This window comes from Desmodus rotundus, chromosome 3 (assembly GCF_022682495.2).
Source record: "Desmodus rotundus isolate HL8 chromosome 3, HLdesRot8A.1, whole genome shotgun sequence".
NCBI classification, from domain to species: domain Eukaryota; kingdom Metazoa; phylum Chordata; class Mammalia; order Chiroptera; family Phyllostomidae; genus Desmodus; species Desmodus rotundus.
Window position 1 is genome coordinate 189,785,416 of NC_071389.1, and position 13,868 is coordinate 189,799,283.

A 13,868-nucleotide genomic window follows, 5' to 3' on the forward strand; every position below is an offset into this window, starting at 1 on the left:
CCAACATCATTTATTGAATAACCCCTTTCATACTACATTTCTCTATGTGCTGACATTTATTCCTGCACCTTACTTCCAGTCCTTTCAGACTTGAACAGTGTCTTAATTACTGTCTTCTTGTGCTCTGTTCTCAAGGGAGTTACTGCCTCCTCACTTTATGGTCATTTTACTAGTTGTGTAATATTCTATCACATGCACACACCATAGGTTTTTAACTAGTCCCCTCCCCTACTTCTAGGCATTTGGTAAAATTCCTATATTTCCATGCTATACAACGTGTCGTTTTGGACTGAATTACAAGAGTTCTCCGTCTTGGTGGCTCAAGTTGCGCAAATTACCCGTTTACCTCTTTCTCTGAGTTATTTAAAAAATTACAACCAATATGCTCTATTGGTCTCAACTACCGGATAACCAGCAATGAACCTGTCGTCTGGGCTGTAGGATAACCCGGGGGACCTCCGAGCGACACCAGGGGGCGCAGGTTCCCAGCTTCGCCACCACCACATCCGGGTTCTACCGCAGGTTCAGGCTGGGAGCAGGCGGAACCTTTCTGTCGCGCCTTCAGTCATCCTGTGCGGCGGGGACCTTTTGGGCCGCGCGCACCACTCTCTACGGGTGCTGCAGTTTGCTTGAGGTGGCGCAGGCTGGTGTGTGGGGCTTCTGTTTACTACCTTCTTCGTCGTGAGCAGCATGGACGTGCTTGCGGAGGAATTCGGGAACCTGACCCCAGAGCAGCTGGCCGCGCCGATACCGACTGTAGAGGTGAAGGCCGGGCACACGGGGAACGGAAGGGGCTGGGACGCGTCCCCAGGAGGCGGTACCGTGAGAGCTCCCGCCGCGGAGCGGGGCGGATCGTGGCTTCTGCGCATGCTCGGAACTTCCCGCACTGTCTTCCTCCGCACGAGGTTGGGGGGCAGCTTTTCCCGAGCCGGCCGCGCAAGCGGGTGGGAGGCCGCTTCTCTGTCGCCCGTCGCTCTGGCCGAGCTTTCGGGTTGGACCGTTTCCAGCGTTCATGAGCGTGGGCAAGATTGGTCCTCGCGCCCATCTTTGCGTGACACATTCCATCTTCTTAGGCTTGTAGAGGACGCTGAGGCCCAAGGAGCTTTAGGCCCCTTTCGTGAGGTCCCACAGCTGGCTGTGGTGATAAAACAGATCGTCTCAATGTCAGGCTAATAATCTTCCCTTTTAACCCGGAATTCAAGTTTGGACTGCAGGAGTATTTGAAACCCCTGAAAATTTGCTCAGAATTTTCCCTAGGTGTTTCCTGGGAAATAGCACCTTAGCTTTCGACAGATGATCAGAAGTTAAGGGTAACTGCCCTACAGTGAGTAGCTGCCTGAAGTTCAGCGGTTGACATACTTTTATATTCTAGAAAAGCATGTATTATTACTATAACCTCTTTGGGCCTCAGATTCTTCTTTGGCATGGAATGGGGATCTGGAGAAATGAGGCTTGGAAAGACAGGGGAGCGATTTCAGGTAGAGAGAACCAGACACTTTGAAACCCAGTAGTTTCTGGGTACCTAAAATAAGCACTACAGTGAAGAAGCGAGGAGAGATGAAGGATACCTACAGGTTCTAGTTGGGAAAGGTTTTGTTAGCCATCTGAGTGAGCAATGAGATGCTATCGAAGGGTTTAAGCAAAGCAATATGATCAGTGAACTTTTGGATCATAGGGAATTCTTTTATAACCATTTGGCTGGTGAATGAGATCGATTTACTATTATCAGCCCATCCGACCCAATCTGTGAGTGCCTGCAGTAAGTAACACTGCCGATCCTTGTCAGGCAATACTGGATTTTAACTCTTGAAGAATCAATATTAAGAGCCAGCCTTTTTACTGAAAAAAGGCTGTGCCAGGCTTAGTATGTGCCAGGCTCTGTGTAAACTTAACATGCATTATGTTATTTAATTCTCTGAAATAAGAACTGTTACCACCACATTTTGCTGATGAAGATTTCTGGGCCTGGGGAGGTTAAGTAACTAACCCAGTGTCAGAGGCTGGTGAGTGGCTGATCTGGAACTTGGAGTCTGGCAGTCGGACCCGAGAGTTTTCACCCTGAACTGCTGACCGGACTGCTTCTCCAGAGAGCTGACGGAATAAGCCTGAAGGACTGACATTTCTTGCCTGAATTTGCACAGCTATGCAGGAACTAAAGCCACAATTCCAGTCTTCTGACTCAGGAATGACAGTGCTTCCTGGCCCTCTGCATCTAGTCCACCATCCATCCCATCTTAAGGGTCCTGTCTACAAAATGTGCTCCAAACTGAAGCTTCATCCCGCTGTTCTCCGAGTCTGAACTACTGTCATCTCTTACTTCCTGGACGCTGAACTGCTCTCACTCCAATCTGCCTGTTCTGTGGCGAGCGCCATCAGCTTAAACACACAAGAATGATCATGTTGCTCTGTCGGTTAAATTTCTTCCATCTCTGCCATTGCTCTTAGGGCAAAATCTAGTGTTTGCTATGCTTATAAGGCCTTTTGCAGTCTGGCCACTGATAACTTTTCCAGCGTCTCTCCCCCCACTGCTCTCCTTCACTACCTGCCTACCTTGAGATATTTTTACTCTTATATAGTTCATTTTGATCTTTCTCTCATTCCTCTTTGTAGATTTATATGCAATAAAATACAGGAGTACTAAGAGTTCCACTGCATTAGTTTTGACAGTTATGTATTCCCAAATAATTACCACCCAATACAAGATATAGAATGTTTCCATCACCCCAAAAAGTTCCTTTTTCAGTCTGTCTCCACCTCTTATCTTTTGATTCTCCCCCCGCTTTTTTTTTTAAAGACAATTTTATTTAAGAGCAATTTATTAAGAGCAATTTAGGTTCACAGTAGAATTGAGAGGGAAATACAGAGATTTCTCATACACCCCTTGTCCTCACGTCCCTCTTTTCTTTTTCTTTTTATTCCTTGCCCAAAGATATGTTTATTGATTTATTTTAAGATTATTTATTTATTTTTAGAGAGAGGGAGAGGGAAGGAGAAAGAGGGAGAGAAGCATCAATGTGTGGTTGCCTCTTACGCATCCCCTACTGGGGACCTGGCCCACAGTCGAGGCATGTGCCCTGACTTGGAATCGAACTGGTGACCCTTTGGTTCACAGGCTGGCACTCAATCCACTGAGCCACTCCAGCCAGGGCTGTTTATTGATTTTAAGGGGAGAGAGAGACATTGATTGATTGCCTTGCGTATGTGCCCCAACTGGGATGGAGCCCACAACCTAGGTATAAGCCCTGCCTGGGAATTGAACCAGCAACCTTTTGGTGTACAGGATGATGCTTCAACCAAGTGATCCACCTGGCCAGGGCACCTCCCTTTTTTCTTCAAAATGTTTTTACTTTATCCAGATTGTCTGCCCGCTTCCTTGGCCTCCTTCCTTCTTCTTAGTATCCTTTGCTAGATCTGTCTTCTGTTCCTTATCTCTAAATATTGGAATATTCTTGGTATTCCTTGTGGAACCCTTCTCCATTTATATTCCTGAGGCAATCTCATCCATTACCTGACTGTAATTCCCATCCATTTGCTGACTTCCTAATTTATATCTCCAGGCCACTCTCTTCCCAAGTTGCAGACTCATATTTCTTGTCTAGTTGACATCTCCACCTGAATGTCTAGTGGATATCTCAAACTCAGCATGCCCCTAACCAAACTCCTGGTAGCCCCTCCACACTTTACAGCAGCTGCTCTTAAAGTATGGTCTTAAAGTCTAAGACAGCATCCCCGCTTCCTTATCTCCATACCTGGCAACTCTAAGCTATCAATCTTGACTCCTCTTTCTCTCAGAGTCTCTATGTAATCTACTGTAAAGTCCTGTTGGCTTGAACTTCACATTGTCTCCTAGCAAACAATTTTTCACTGCCTGTGCTGTTTTCAGCCTGGAGTGTTGCAGTAAACTCCTAAATGACCTCCCTGCTCCTGACCTTGTCTTTTCTCAACCCAGCAGTTCAACCTATTATTTTAAGTGATTCAGTTACAATGAGTCACATGATCCTGTCACTCATCTGTTCACAACCTTCCAGTGCTGCTGATGCCAGAGTGGAAGTCACAGGTTTTCCAGTTGCTGCAACGTCTTACGTGAATCTTAGGCCCTTATTCAGAAACAGTGTATTCTTTAGACTCAGTTCCACCCATTTGTCAGATTTCCCATTAGCAGCGTAGATGCCATTCCTGAAGAGTCTTACCATGGCAGGCTACTTACAACCTCCGCAAAATGTAAATAGCAGGCCTAAGAACACAGGAAGTGTGGCAGTTTACAACTATTTGATGGAGAAGGTGAACACTGTGGGTGCTGCCCTCCTGCCGCCCTGAGATGAGCTCTGACCGCACACTCGTTGACAGAAAATGGGAGAGAGGAAGAAAATGGGCGGGACCTGGCTTCCCCACCAGACTCTGAAACTTACTTTCCCTTTCTCGAACTGAAAATCCACTTACTTAGCAAGTGTTGTGAGAATAAAATAAAATGCTTGGAATCTTGAGTCATCCAGAAGAGATTAAATTATGTACTATTTAAACAACCTGTGGGACATGAATGTATGTGTACATGTATTTGTAGGCACGATGCACGAACACACCTGTGTGATTTCCATAAAAGTGTTACCATGTAGAAATTGTTCTTTTAGTTTTTACTTTCTTTCACTCATTGTGATAAAGTGAGTCATTTTCGGTACATTAAAATAACTTCTTATAAAAATATTATGGTTGCTAGCACACATCCTAACATTCTTACTCTTTCGATTCATAGGAAAAATGGAGGCTGCTTCCAGCATTTTTAAAGGTAATGAACATTTAGTAATAATTAGTTATTTTTCTGATAAAAGTCAAGAAATCAGCCTTCTTTTTTAGATTAAATTTTTATCACCAACATGTTTTGACTGTGTACAACTGTATACACTGCTAGGTTTGGGAAATACAAGGAATTACAAGGCAGTGAATCCCTGCCTAGAAGGTGCAAGATGGGGAGTGGTAATCTGATTTTGGAGACAGGAAGTGGTATACATTGCAGCATGGCAGACGGATAATACAAACCACAGGCTGTTGGCAAAAGAGTGATGCCGCAGGTGGTCAGAGAGGGTCTCCCAGATAAGGTGAGACATAAACTGCATCTGAAGAGGAAAGGATTTAACTGGGCTGGAAGGCAGGATGCAGAGAGTCGGCTTTATAAAGGTGCCCAAGAGAAACCTCCACAGGGTCTGTAGGAAACAGTGGTCCCTCTCTTGTTGGAACGGATGAGTGGACGGTCAGAGGAATTGCTGAATGTTGGCCGGTGAAGGGCTTCAATTCATTTTTAAAGAGCGTAGGCTAAGAAGCAGGGCTTCCACAGTGAGACACTACGTGGCATCCACTAGGATACTATAGTCAAAGAGAAAGATGCTAAGTGTCGATGAGGGTGTGGAGAAATTGGAACCCTCTTGCTCTGCTGGTGGGAATGTGAATTTTGCAGCCACTTTGGACTACAGCCTGGCAGTTACTTGAATGCTTAAACAGGGTTACCATATGACCCAGCAATTCTACTTGTAGGTATTTATGCCAGAGAAGTGAAAACATATGGCCATGCAAAGACTTGTGCACAAGTGTTCATAGTGGCATTATTTATAATAGCCTGCAAGTGGAAAAAACCGTAGTGAGCATCCACTGGGGGATGGACAAATAGAGTGTAGTATAGTCATACAATGGGGTATTAGTTGGCGATGAAAGTGAATCAATGCTGGTGCGTACTACAGCATGGATAAATCTTGAAAGCCTTGTGTTAAATGAAAGAGTGGAGACTTGGAAAACGAGTAGTTGTGTCTGACTTAGTTCTGTGTTACAGGCAGAGGGGCGAGTACTGGGGAATGATGCTGGGGAAGCTGTCAGTGCTGCAGGTTTCTGAGCAGACTCGACAGCCATCTGAGATATTTCAGCTGTTTTCCTAACAGCAAAGGGAAGCTGTTGAAGAATGTTTAAGTAGAGGCGTGACCAGAGTGAAATAAAGTAGCATTAAGGTCAAGGAAAAACTTAATTATAACTTTTTAAAATAAGCTATACATAAGCAGAAGAGAAGAGGTGGTATTTATGATTAAAAAACGAGGAGAGAGTTGATGGCTCACAGGCCAAGGAGAGAGACACGTTAATGGAGGCATAAGGCGGTGGTTAGTTCTGTCAGTCCGTCCGTCCGTCCGTCCGTCCGTCCGTCAGTCAGTCAGTCAGTCTTTTGTTCATGCGTTTGAAGCTGTAATTCCCCTTCACTCAGATCACCTTGAAACACACTTGTCTAAGAACAAAAGTATAAAGATTTTAATACCCATCTGAAGGCTGCCCGTGCTGCTGGCCCAGTGAAGCAGGGCTCAGAATGTTAGGCTGGGAAGGCAGCAGTGAAGAGGGACGAACGTGAATTCCTGAGTGTACTTAGTTTTGCACAAGCACCAAATGGGGTGCGCTTGACTTAATAGCATTTTTTTGTGTGCAGGTTAACATTACCTTTTCAGTTTTGGCCAGTAATGTGGCCTTGTTTCCTTAACAGCAGTGTTGTAGTAACCACAGCGAGGGAGGTAGTGGCCTCTGTACACTGGTCAGACTGTCGAGAATGTCAGTGAGTTCAGGGTGCCCGTGTTAAGGGGCGACATTGGCAAACTGGACCATGTTCAGGCGCAGGCCGAAGACTGCTGAATGGTCTGGAAGGCACGCATGTGAGCAATAGTCGAAAGGCCTGTTTAGCTTGGAAGGGAGAACATGAGAGATGTGATAACTAAACGGGCTGTCCCAGAACAGGCGTTTCTCCAGAAGAGGCTTGATTAAGGGTGGAACCTTGAGAAGAGTGGACCTCGGATCACTCTAAGGCTGGACTTCTTCTGCAACAGTCAGGACTGCTTCAGAATATGGAATGGTTGGTGGTGGTGTACACCAGTGAGATCCTGGATAAGGAAGTGTAATTAAAAGTGCTGTGATTTTCTGTCTGTTAGGGAAGTTCAAGAAGTGTTGAACTAATGGTGTGTTTGAAGATTAACGTAAGGAAAGCACATACAGCCCTTTGAAATCTGAAGACTTTGGATGCTCTGTGTTAATTACCTCACTGTTTTACGTAGCGGTACACAGCACTATCTGTGTGCAGTCACTGCTGACTTCTGAGATGGAAGGGAAGTCTCCGGCTGGCGTCTGCCCTCAGGTTCCCCGAGTTCCACCCTGCTTTCAATTTCCAATACAAGTATTTTCTTAATGGAGACCCTTATTCCCCCCCCTTCATTTTTCTATAAAGTGATATGAAAGGCCAGTTTGGATGTGTGAAAATCATAAAATTGCCCAGGTAGGAGAAACACTAAAAGTAAATAGACATTGTTTGAGGGTGGAAGAAATGATGTTCAATTGCTGTATTTTTTTTGAAAATTCAAAGTATGCAGAGATAGTCCTGCCTTATATATTAGCTTATGGAGAATCATTTTGTATATTCAAATATCCATACTTTGAATTCCCAAAGTCAGGTTGCTTTTCAAGGAGGAAAATTTGAAAAAGTTTTAGTAAGATGGAGGAGAAGTGTAATGAAGACACATAAATATAAAGTTTTACTAAACAAAATTCATGGGTCTTTTTTCTCACTTTGGTTTTGAGAAAAACTTGATGATCACTTATGATTAGAATGTACTGTATAATTTGCTAACCCACTTTCGGTGCTAATCTACTGTTTCCCCTTTTCTGTGTAGGTTAAAGGCCTTGTGAAGCAGCATATAGACTCATTCAACTATTTTATTAATGTGGAGGTAAGCGTCAGATCGTAGAGCTAGACGTAGCTAAGAGTTAATCGGAGGCTTGAGTCTTTCCTCATGCTGCTCTTTCCACCGCAGATCAAGAAGATCATGAAAGCCAATGAGAAGGTTACAAGCGATGCTGACCCCATGTGGTACTTAAAGTAAGGAGTCGGCTCCTCTTAATGCTCTTTTGATTGTGTCTGACATTTTAAAAAGTGAATGTACTTTTATCAAAATTCTTTTTAATCTGTTTAATAAGTTAACTATCAAGTGTTCAGTTTTTAATTGGTAAACTAATTATAACACATAGCATTATAATTAAGAAGTTTCTAGAATTATTAGTTTAAAAATTTTTTTAAATAATTTTAGGCTCAAAGAAAAATTACAAAAATCCTAGTGTGTTCCTATTTTATCCTTCACCCAGCTTCTGCTAATACTAACATCTTACATTACCACAGCACAATTAACAAACCCTGGAAATTAGCATTGATATTATACTATCAGCAAGTCCACAGATCTTATGCAAAGTTCTCCCACTAACGTCCTTTTCCTGGCCCAGGCTTCAATTCGGGACCCCACAGTAAATTTAATTGCCACACCTCCTCGTTCTCCTCCGGTCTGTGACAGTCCCTTATGCTTTCTTGGCCTTTCATGGCCTTGACACTTCTCTGGCCAGTTGTTTTATAGAAGATCCTTCGATTTGGGTTCATACGATGTTTATTTATGATTAGATTGACTTACGCATTTTTGGCCGGAATTCCACGGCAGTTGCATTTTGTTCCGTTCTTACTGCATCATTTCAGGGGATACAGATGTCACTGTGTTTTACTACTGGTGATTTTACCTCTGTTCACTTGATTAAGGTGATGTCTCCTAGGTTTCTCCACTACAAAGTTGCTAGTTTTCCTTTTGTAATTAATAAGTGTCTTATTGGGAGGTCTGTTGAGACTGTGCAACCATCTTATTATTCATTGTATCTTATCCACTAACTTTAGCACACGTTGGTGGTTTTTACCTATAACAGTTAATATTACCTATAACAGTTATTATACTCCCATCATTTCTCCTACAATAGTTCTGGAATTTACTGTAAGGAAGAGTACTTTCTTCCCCTCATTCATTTATCTATAATTTTATTTATATCAACATAAATTCAGGGACATTCATTTTACTCTATGGGTCATAATCCAGCACTATCATTTTTTTATTTTTTAAAAGATTTTATTTATTTATTTTTAGAGAGAGTGGAAGGGAGGGAAAAGAGGGAGAAAAACATTGATGTGCAAGGGAAACATTGATTGGCTGCCTCACACGCCCCCAACCAGAGACCTGGCCCACAACCCAGGCATGTGCCCTGAGTGGGAATCAACCTGCGACCTTTCGGTGTGCAGTACGAAGCCCAACCCACTGAGCCACACCAGCCAGGGCAGTACTGTTATTGCTTTATTGCTCAAATTGTCTCAGCTTTGGCCATGAGAGTCTTCAAGTTGGCTCCTGAATCCTTTCAACACGCCCTGTTAATTTTTGAATGCCATGAGATGTGGTTCGTCTGCTATTTTCCCTGTCCCAGCCTAGGATCAACCATTTCTACAAGGAGCTCTGTTTCCTTTTACTGGAGAATAGTATTTAGAAACCTAGATATGGATCTTAAAGCCTCAGCCAGCAGAGCCAGGAAACATATGTATGTATTTTACTGCATACACACACACATCTGTGTTTCTATCTCCCGTCCATTTGTGTATTAAAAACCATGCATGCTGATAACCTCCAATTCTAATCCGGCTCTATGAGGTACATTCTAACTCTCCTTCCTTTCTTATTTGTAAGCTCTGTGCCTGACAGCGAGAAATCTGACTCCCATTATCCACACTGCATTTACTTATGTTTGCAGTCCTGGAATAGACATGAAGTTGTTTCAGAATTGTTAAAGCATGCTTCTGTGAGAGCAAAGTTTACCAATTAGATTACAGTATTTACATACTGCTTTTTCTCTCATTATAGTGTCCAATCAAAGTAGTGTTTTCCAAAGTTACTTAGATTAGTTATTTTAGATTAGTTTTCTTTTCCGCCTTTTCAGTGCAGTTACGTTATTCATCTGTAATGCAGTAAGTTTTGTATTCCATTTGGCTCGACCCCCCACCTGCCATCCTGGTTGATTTTAATTATGTATTTATTTTTAGAGTGTGGGAAACATTGTTATGGTTGTAAAAGTCAGGCTTACAGAAAAAGTATATTCAGGATATTGTCACTCCTCTCCTAATTCTTTCCATGCTGTTCCCAGGCATTTTCTGTAGATAATGAATCTCAGCAGTTTCTGCTTTCTCCTTTCCTATATTTCTTTTCCACCAAAGAGGTCTGTCCAGAATAAGTCCAACCATTGTCAATATAACAAGAGAGGTTAGTGCAACATCAATGTAACTTGGCAGCCAAGGAGAGTGGACTGGAATGCACGTATATGAACAATGACAACTTCACTGTACTCGTCAGTGGGGGCAGTAGACGCCGTTGAGTGAGCATGTGTACTGTGTGGCTGTTGCATTCAAAATGACTGTGTGAGTAGAGCAATGAATTTGTATCAAACTGTGTTAGCTTGAACATTCCTCCACGGAAACTATTTGAAAGATTCAAAAGGCTTTCTGGGACTGTGCGATGAGTGATTGGCAGCTTCATCATGACAACACACCCACTCAGTTTTTTGGTGAAACATCAAATCACCCAGGTGACTCAGCCCCCTGCAGCCCAGGTTTGGTGCCCTGCGACTTCTGGCTTTTCCCAAAACTAAAATCACCTTTGAAAGGGAAGAGATTTCAGACTGTCAGTGAGATTCAGGAAAATAGGACAGCTGATGGCGATTCCAACAAAGGACTTTGCAGAGTGTTTTGAACAGTGGAAGAGACTCTGGGAGAACTGTGTGAAGTACAAAGGTGCCTACTTTGAAGGGGCACCTGAGGCGTCATTGTCCTATGTACAGAGTTTCTTGTATCTTCTTCAATAAATTTCTCTTTCATAGTAAATGGATGGATACTTCCTGGACAGACCTTGTATATTTTTTTCTCTTATATGAATCATAATATACTATAGATATTCTTTTCCACTTTCCTTTTTTCATTAAATATCATTTTAGGGAGCTATGTTTCTAGTAGTTTTGTAAAGAGATTTACACTATTCTTTAAAAAGATACTCTAATAGTATTTTCCCTCCTTTGTGAAGCTATATGTACTATCACTTTAAGAAATTCTGCAATTATAATTTTTAATTTGTTTGTCATTCTTAGCAAGATAAGCATTTGTCAAAGCATAAGCCTGTGTTTAGGGGGAAACTATCTTGTTTGTTTGTATGTTTTTTGGAGAAGTATAATTGGTAATGGAATGATTTGCTTTTCAGATATCTTAATATTTATGTCGGGCTTCCTGATGTTGAAGAAAGCTTCAATGTAACTAGACCAGTGTCTCCTCACGAGGTAATTTTTAATCTTACTTTTTAATTGAGTTTGTTTGCTTTAACCCAAAGGGTCTGTGCCCTTAATATATACTCTTAAAAGATGATTTAAAAACAGGTAAAGAAGTCTCCGATGAGATAGAACCAAAATAAGCAAGCACTTGCACAGTGCTGTACTCTGTTAGGAAACAATTCTGTACTAGTCTGTCATTTAGTCTTACTAATGTGCACTGCTAGATGCCCGTGCCCTATTTCTGTTGCTGCTGAGCCTTTAGTGGTGTGTCCCCATCTCCCGCCAGCCACTTGTGCCTAGCTCTTTGTTGCAGAGATTATTAGTGCATTTTCTGAGGGTCGGCAGGCATTGTGTCAGGGAGAGGAGGCCAAGGACTAGAAGCTCACTGTCTCATAGAAGAGGTGGATAAGAAGAAATTTCAGTACGAGAATTTCAACAGAGGTGCAGGCAGAGAAGGTGTAGAACAGGCCTATTGATTGGCTTTTAACAGGTACTATACTTCTCTTCAAATTCTTTCACTTAGTGTCCAGAATTGGGAATCGATCCAGTGAATAAAATGACTTGTAGATTTGTCTGGTTTGAATTAATGTAGAGCTAAAACAGCGATTGTGGAACATAGCACAGGAATCTTTTATGAACCAACAGTTCAGGTGTTAGATTGTATGGTTGTTGTCCAAGTAAGGTTGACCAGGAAGTATGAACACGTAACCAGATCCATTTTGGTACTACATAATCACCCAGTATTGATCGAACGTTTATTTTGTGTCTCAACATTGAGGGATACAAAAGAAATGAGGCGCATATCCTTCCTCAAGGAGTCCATACTCTTGTGGGGAGATTGAAATAACAAAACACGTGTCACGGGGACCCCAGGGGCTGGCCACTCAGAACGTCTGGAAGGCCCATGTAGGGAAGGTAAACAAGTGAAGTTGTGCTGCGTAAGGAATGGTGAGGACTGTGGGACACGTGAGCCCGCGTTTGGCCCTCCCCACCCCTGTTCCCCTTTGCTAGGACTTTCCAAGTTTTTGAGAACTAGGCAGCCAGTTAGCAATTTTCAAGTCATCTAAACTATATCACTGAGTTTAGAGAAAAGAGAAGACAAAGTAATTTGAAGTAGTTCAGGAAGGCTGAGGCTACAATTGTCATTGTAATTATTCTTTCTGATGTTGAAAAGCATAGGTGTTAGTGCAGTGAGAGAGGGGCCTGCAAAGATTTATTGGAGAGAGTTTGACTCTTGGCGAGATGGGGAGAGGAGGAGAGCAGAGGGGTAGGCAGTCACGGGACCCACAGCAGGACTCGCGGGGTGCAGGTACTGCCAATCCCACCAGCACTGCCTACTGCTGTGATGAGAGAGAGGGGACGGAGGGGCCCACAGAGGTACTTGGGGCGCCAACAGGGGCGTCCCAAGTTTTACCACATCTGTCGAATTTCATTTCCATTTGAAGGGATATGTTTGTTAAAATCCACAAATGCTTGCCTACCATGGACATTACATTAGTCTTATTAATGAAAACAAGGTAATGTATACAGTACTCTTAATCAGGCACCATTTTAAGATACATATTTATACTCCTGGGAATTAAAATGATCCTCATTCCCATTTATATAGGAGGAAAGTGACGTGAAGAAGGGTTACGGGAAACGCAAGCGGTGTGACCGGGGTCCGAGCACGGGCAGTGGAGTCTGTGCTCTGCACCACCACGCCGCACCATCTTTGGTCTGGCCTGGGCGGGGGGGCTTGATCTAATTAAACATAATATAATAGTTTCTATTGACCAACTATAGGAACATCTAAAATTTTTAAATCCTAGGCAGTTTTAAAGGCTAGAAAAAAGTTTAATTATTTGGTTTAATAGAAGTCAGAGAGATGATTCAGCACCATAAATTGTAAGGTAGATGACCACAGAAATTCGTTTTGAGACTACAAGCCACCAGATGACCCCCAATTTAATGGGGAAGTCATTGGATGAGGCTGATGAGGTTTCCTCTGTCTGATCATGGCTCGGGCAAGGACTTTGTTTTACGAGCTACATCAAACTAAAGATTATAGGAGCAGTTATAACCATCACCTGTTAAGGAATTTGGTGATATAGTTCTGTTTATTTGGAGAATAAAAGGAAGTATAGCAGTATAGTTTAAGCTGTTTAGTTTGTGTTATGTGTGTGTGTGTACACTTTAATTATCATTATACTGGTTCACTGCTTTGAATAAGCCAGCCACAAAGATGTGGGAGCAGGCTGGTGATGGTGTCAGATCAGTGAGAAGAAAAGCAGCACTAGACTTGTTGTTCCATTTCTGGGCTGGCAGGGGTGGGGGTGCTGTGGCGAGGTCTAGATCTGTAGCTTCCATCATTCCCCTCGAGGGGAAAGTAGGCTCGTAAGTCCCAGTGCCCTAAGGTTGCACATGTAACAGCTCAGTGTTCCAGGGGCAGGTCCAAGTTCTACTAGAGAAGGAGCTCTTGGGGGCTGTCAGGCCCCTTTCTTTTCCAGGGAGGAGCAGTGACTGTCTGACTCTATTTTAGTGCCGTCTGCGGGACATGACGTACTCTGCCCCCATCACAGTGGACATTGAGTATACCCGAGGCAGCCAGAGGATCATCCGCAACGCTTTACCCATTGGCAGGTGAGAACTGACCTTGGTATTGGAATGCCGCACCACCTGCGTTCCAGCCCCGTGAGGCGGCCTTGAGC

The 13,868-nt window shown here is 43.1% G+C and overlaps 1 protein-coding gene across 1 annotated transcript in view; it reads left to right on the forward strand.

Moving 5' to 3' along the window:
* Positions 1-505: 505 nt before the first annotated feature.
* POLR3B (RNA polymerase III subunit B) overlaps positions 506-13,868 on the forward strand; it is a 109,707-nt gene continuing 96,344 nt past the window's right edge. Inside the window, exons 1-6 of the mRNA XM_024579476.3 lie at positions 506-762; positions 4,751-4,783; positions 7,683-7,739; positions 7,824-7,888; positions 11,112-11,187; positions 13,700-13,800. Coding sequence (XP_024435244.1) covers positions 691-762; positions 4,751-4,783; positions 7,683-7,739; positions 7,824-7,888; positions 11,112-11,187; positions 13,700-13,800 — 404 coding nt within the window. The 5' untranslated portion in view covers positions 506-690. The remainder of the gene's footprint in view (positions 763-4,750; positions 4,784-7,682; positions 7,740-7,823; positions 7,889-11,111; positions 11,188-13,699; positions 13,801-13,868) is intronic.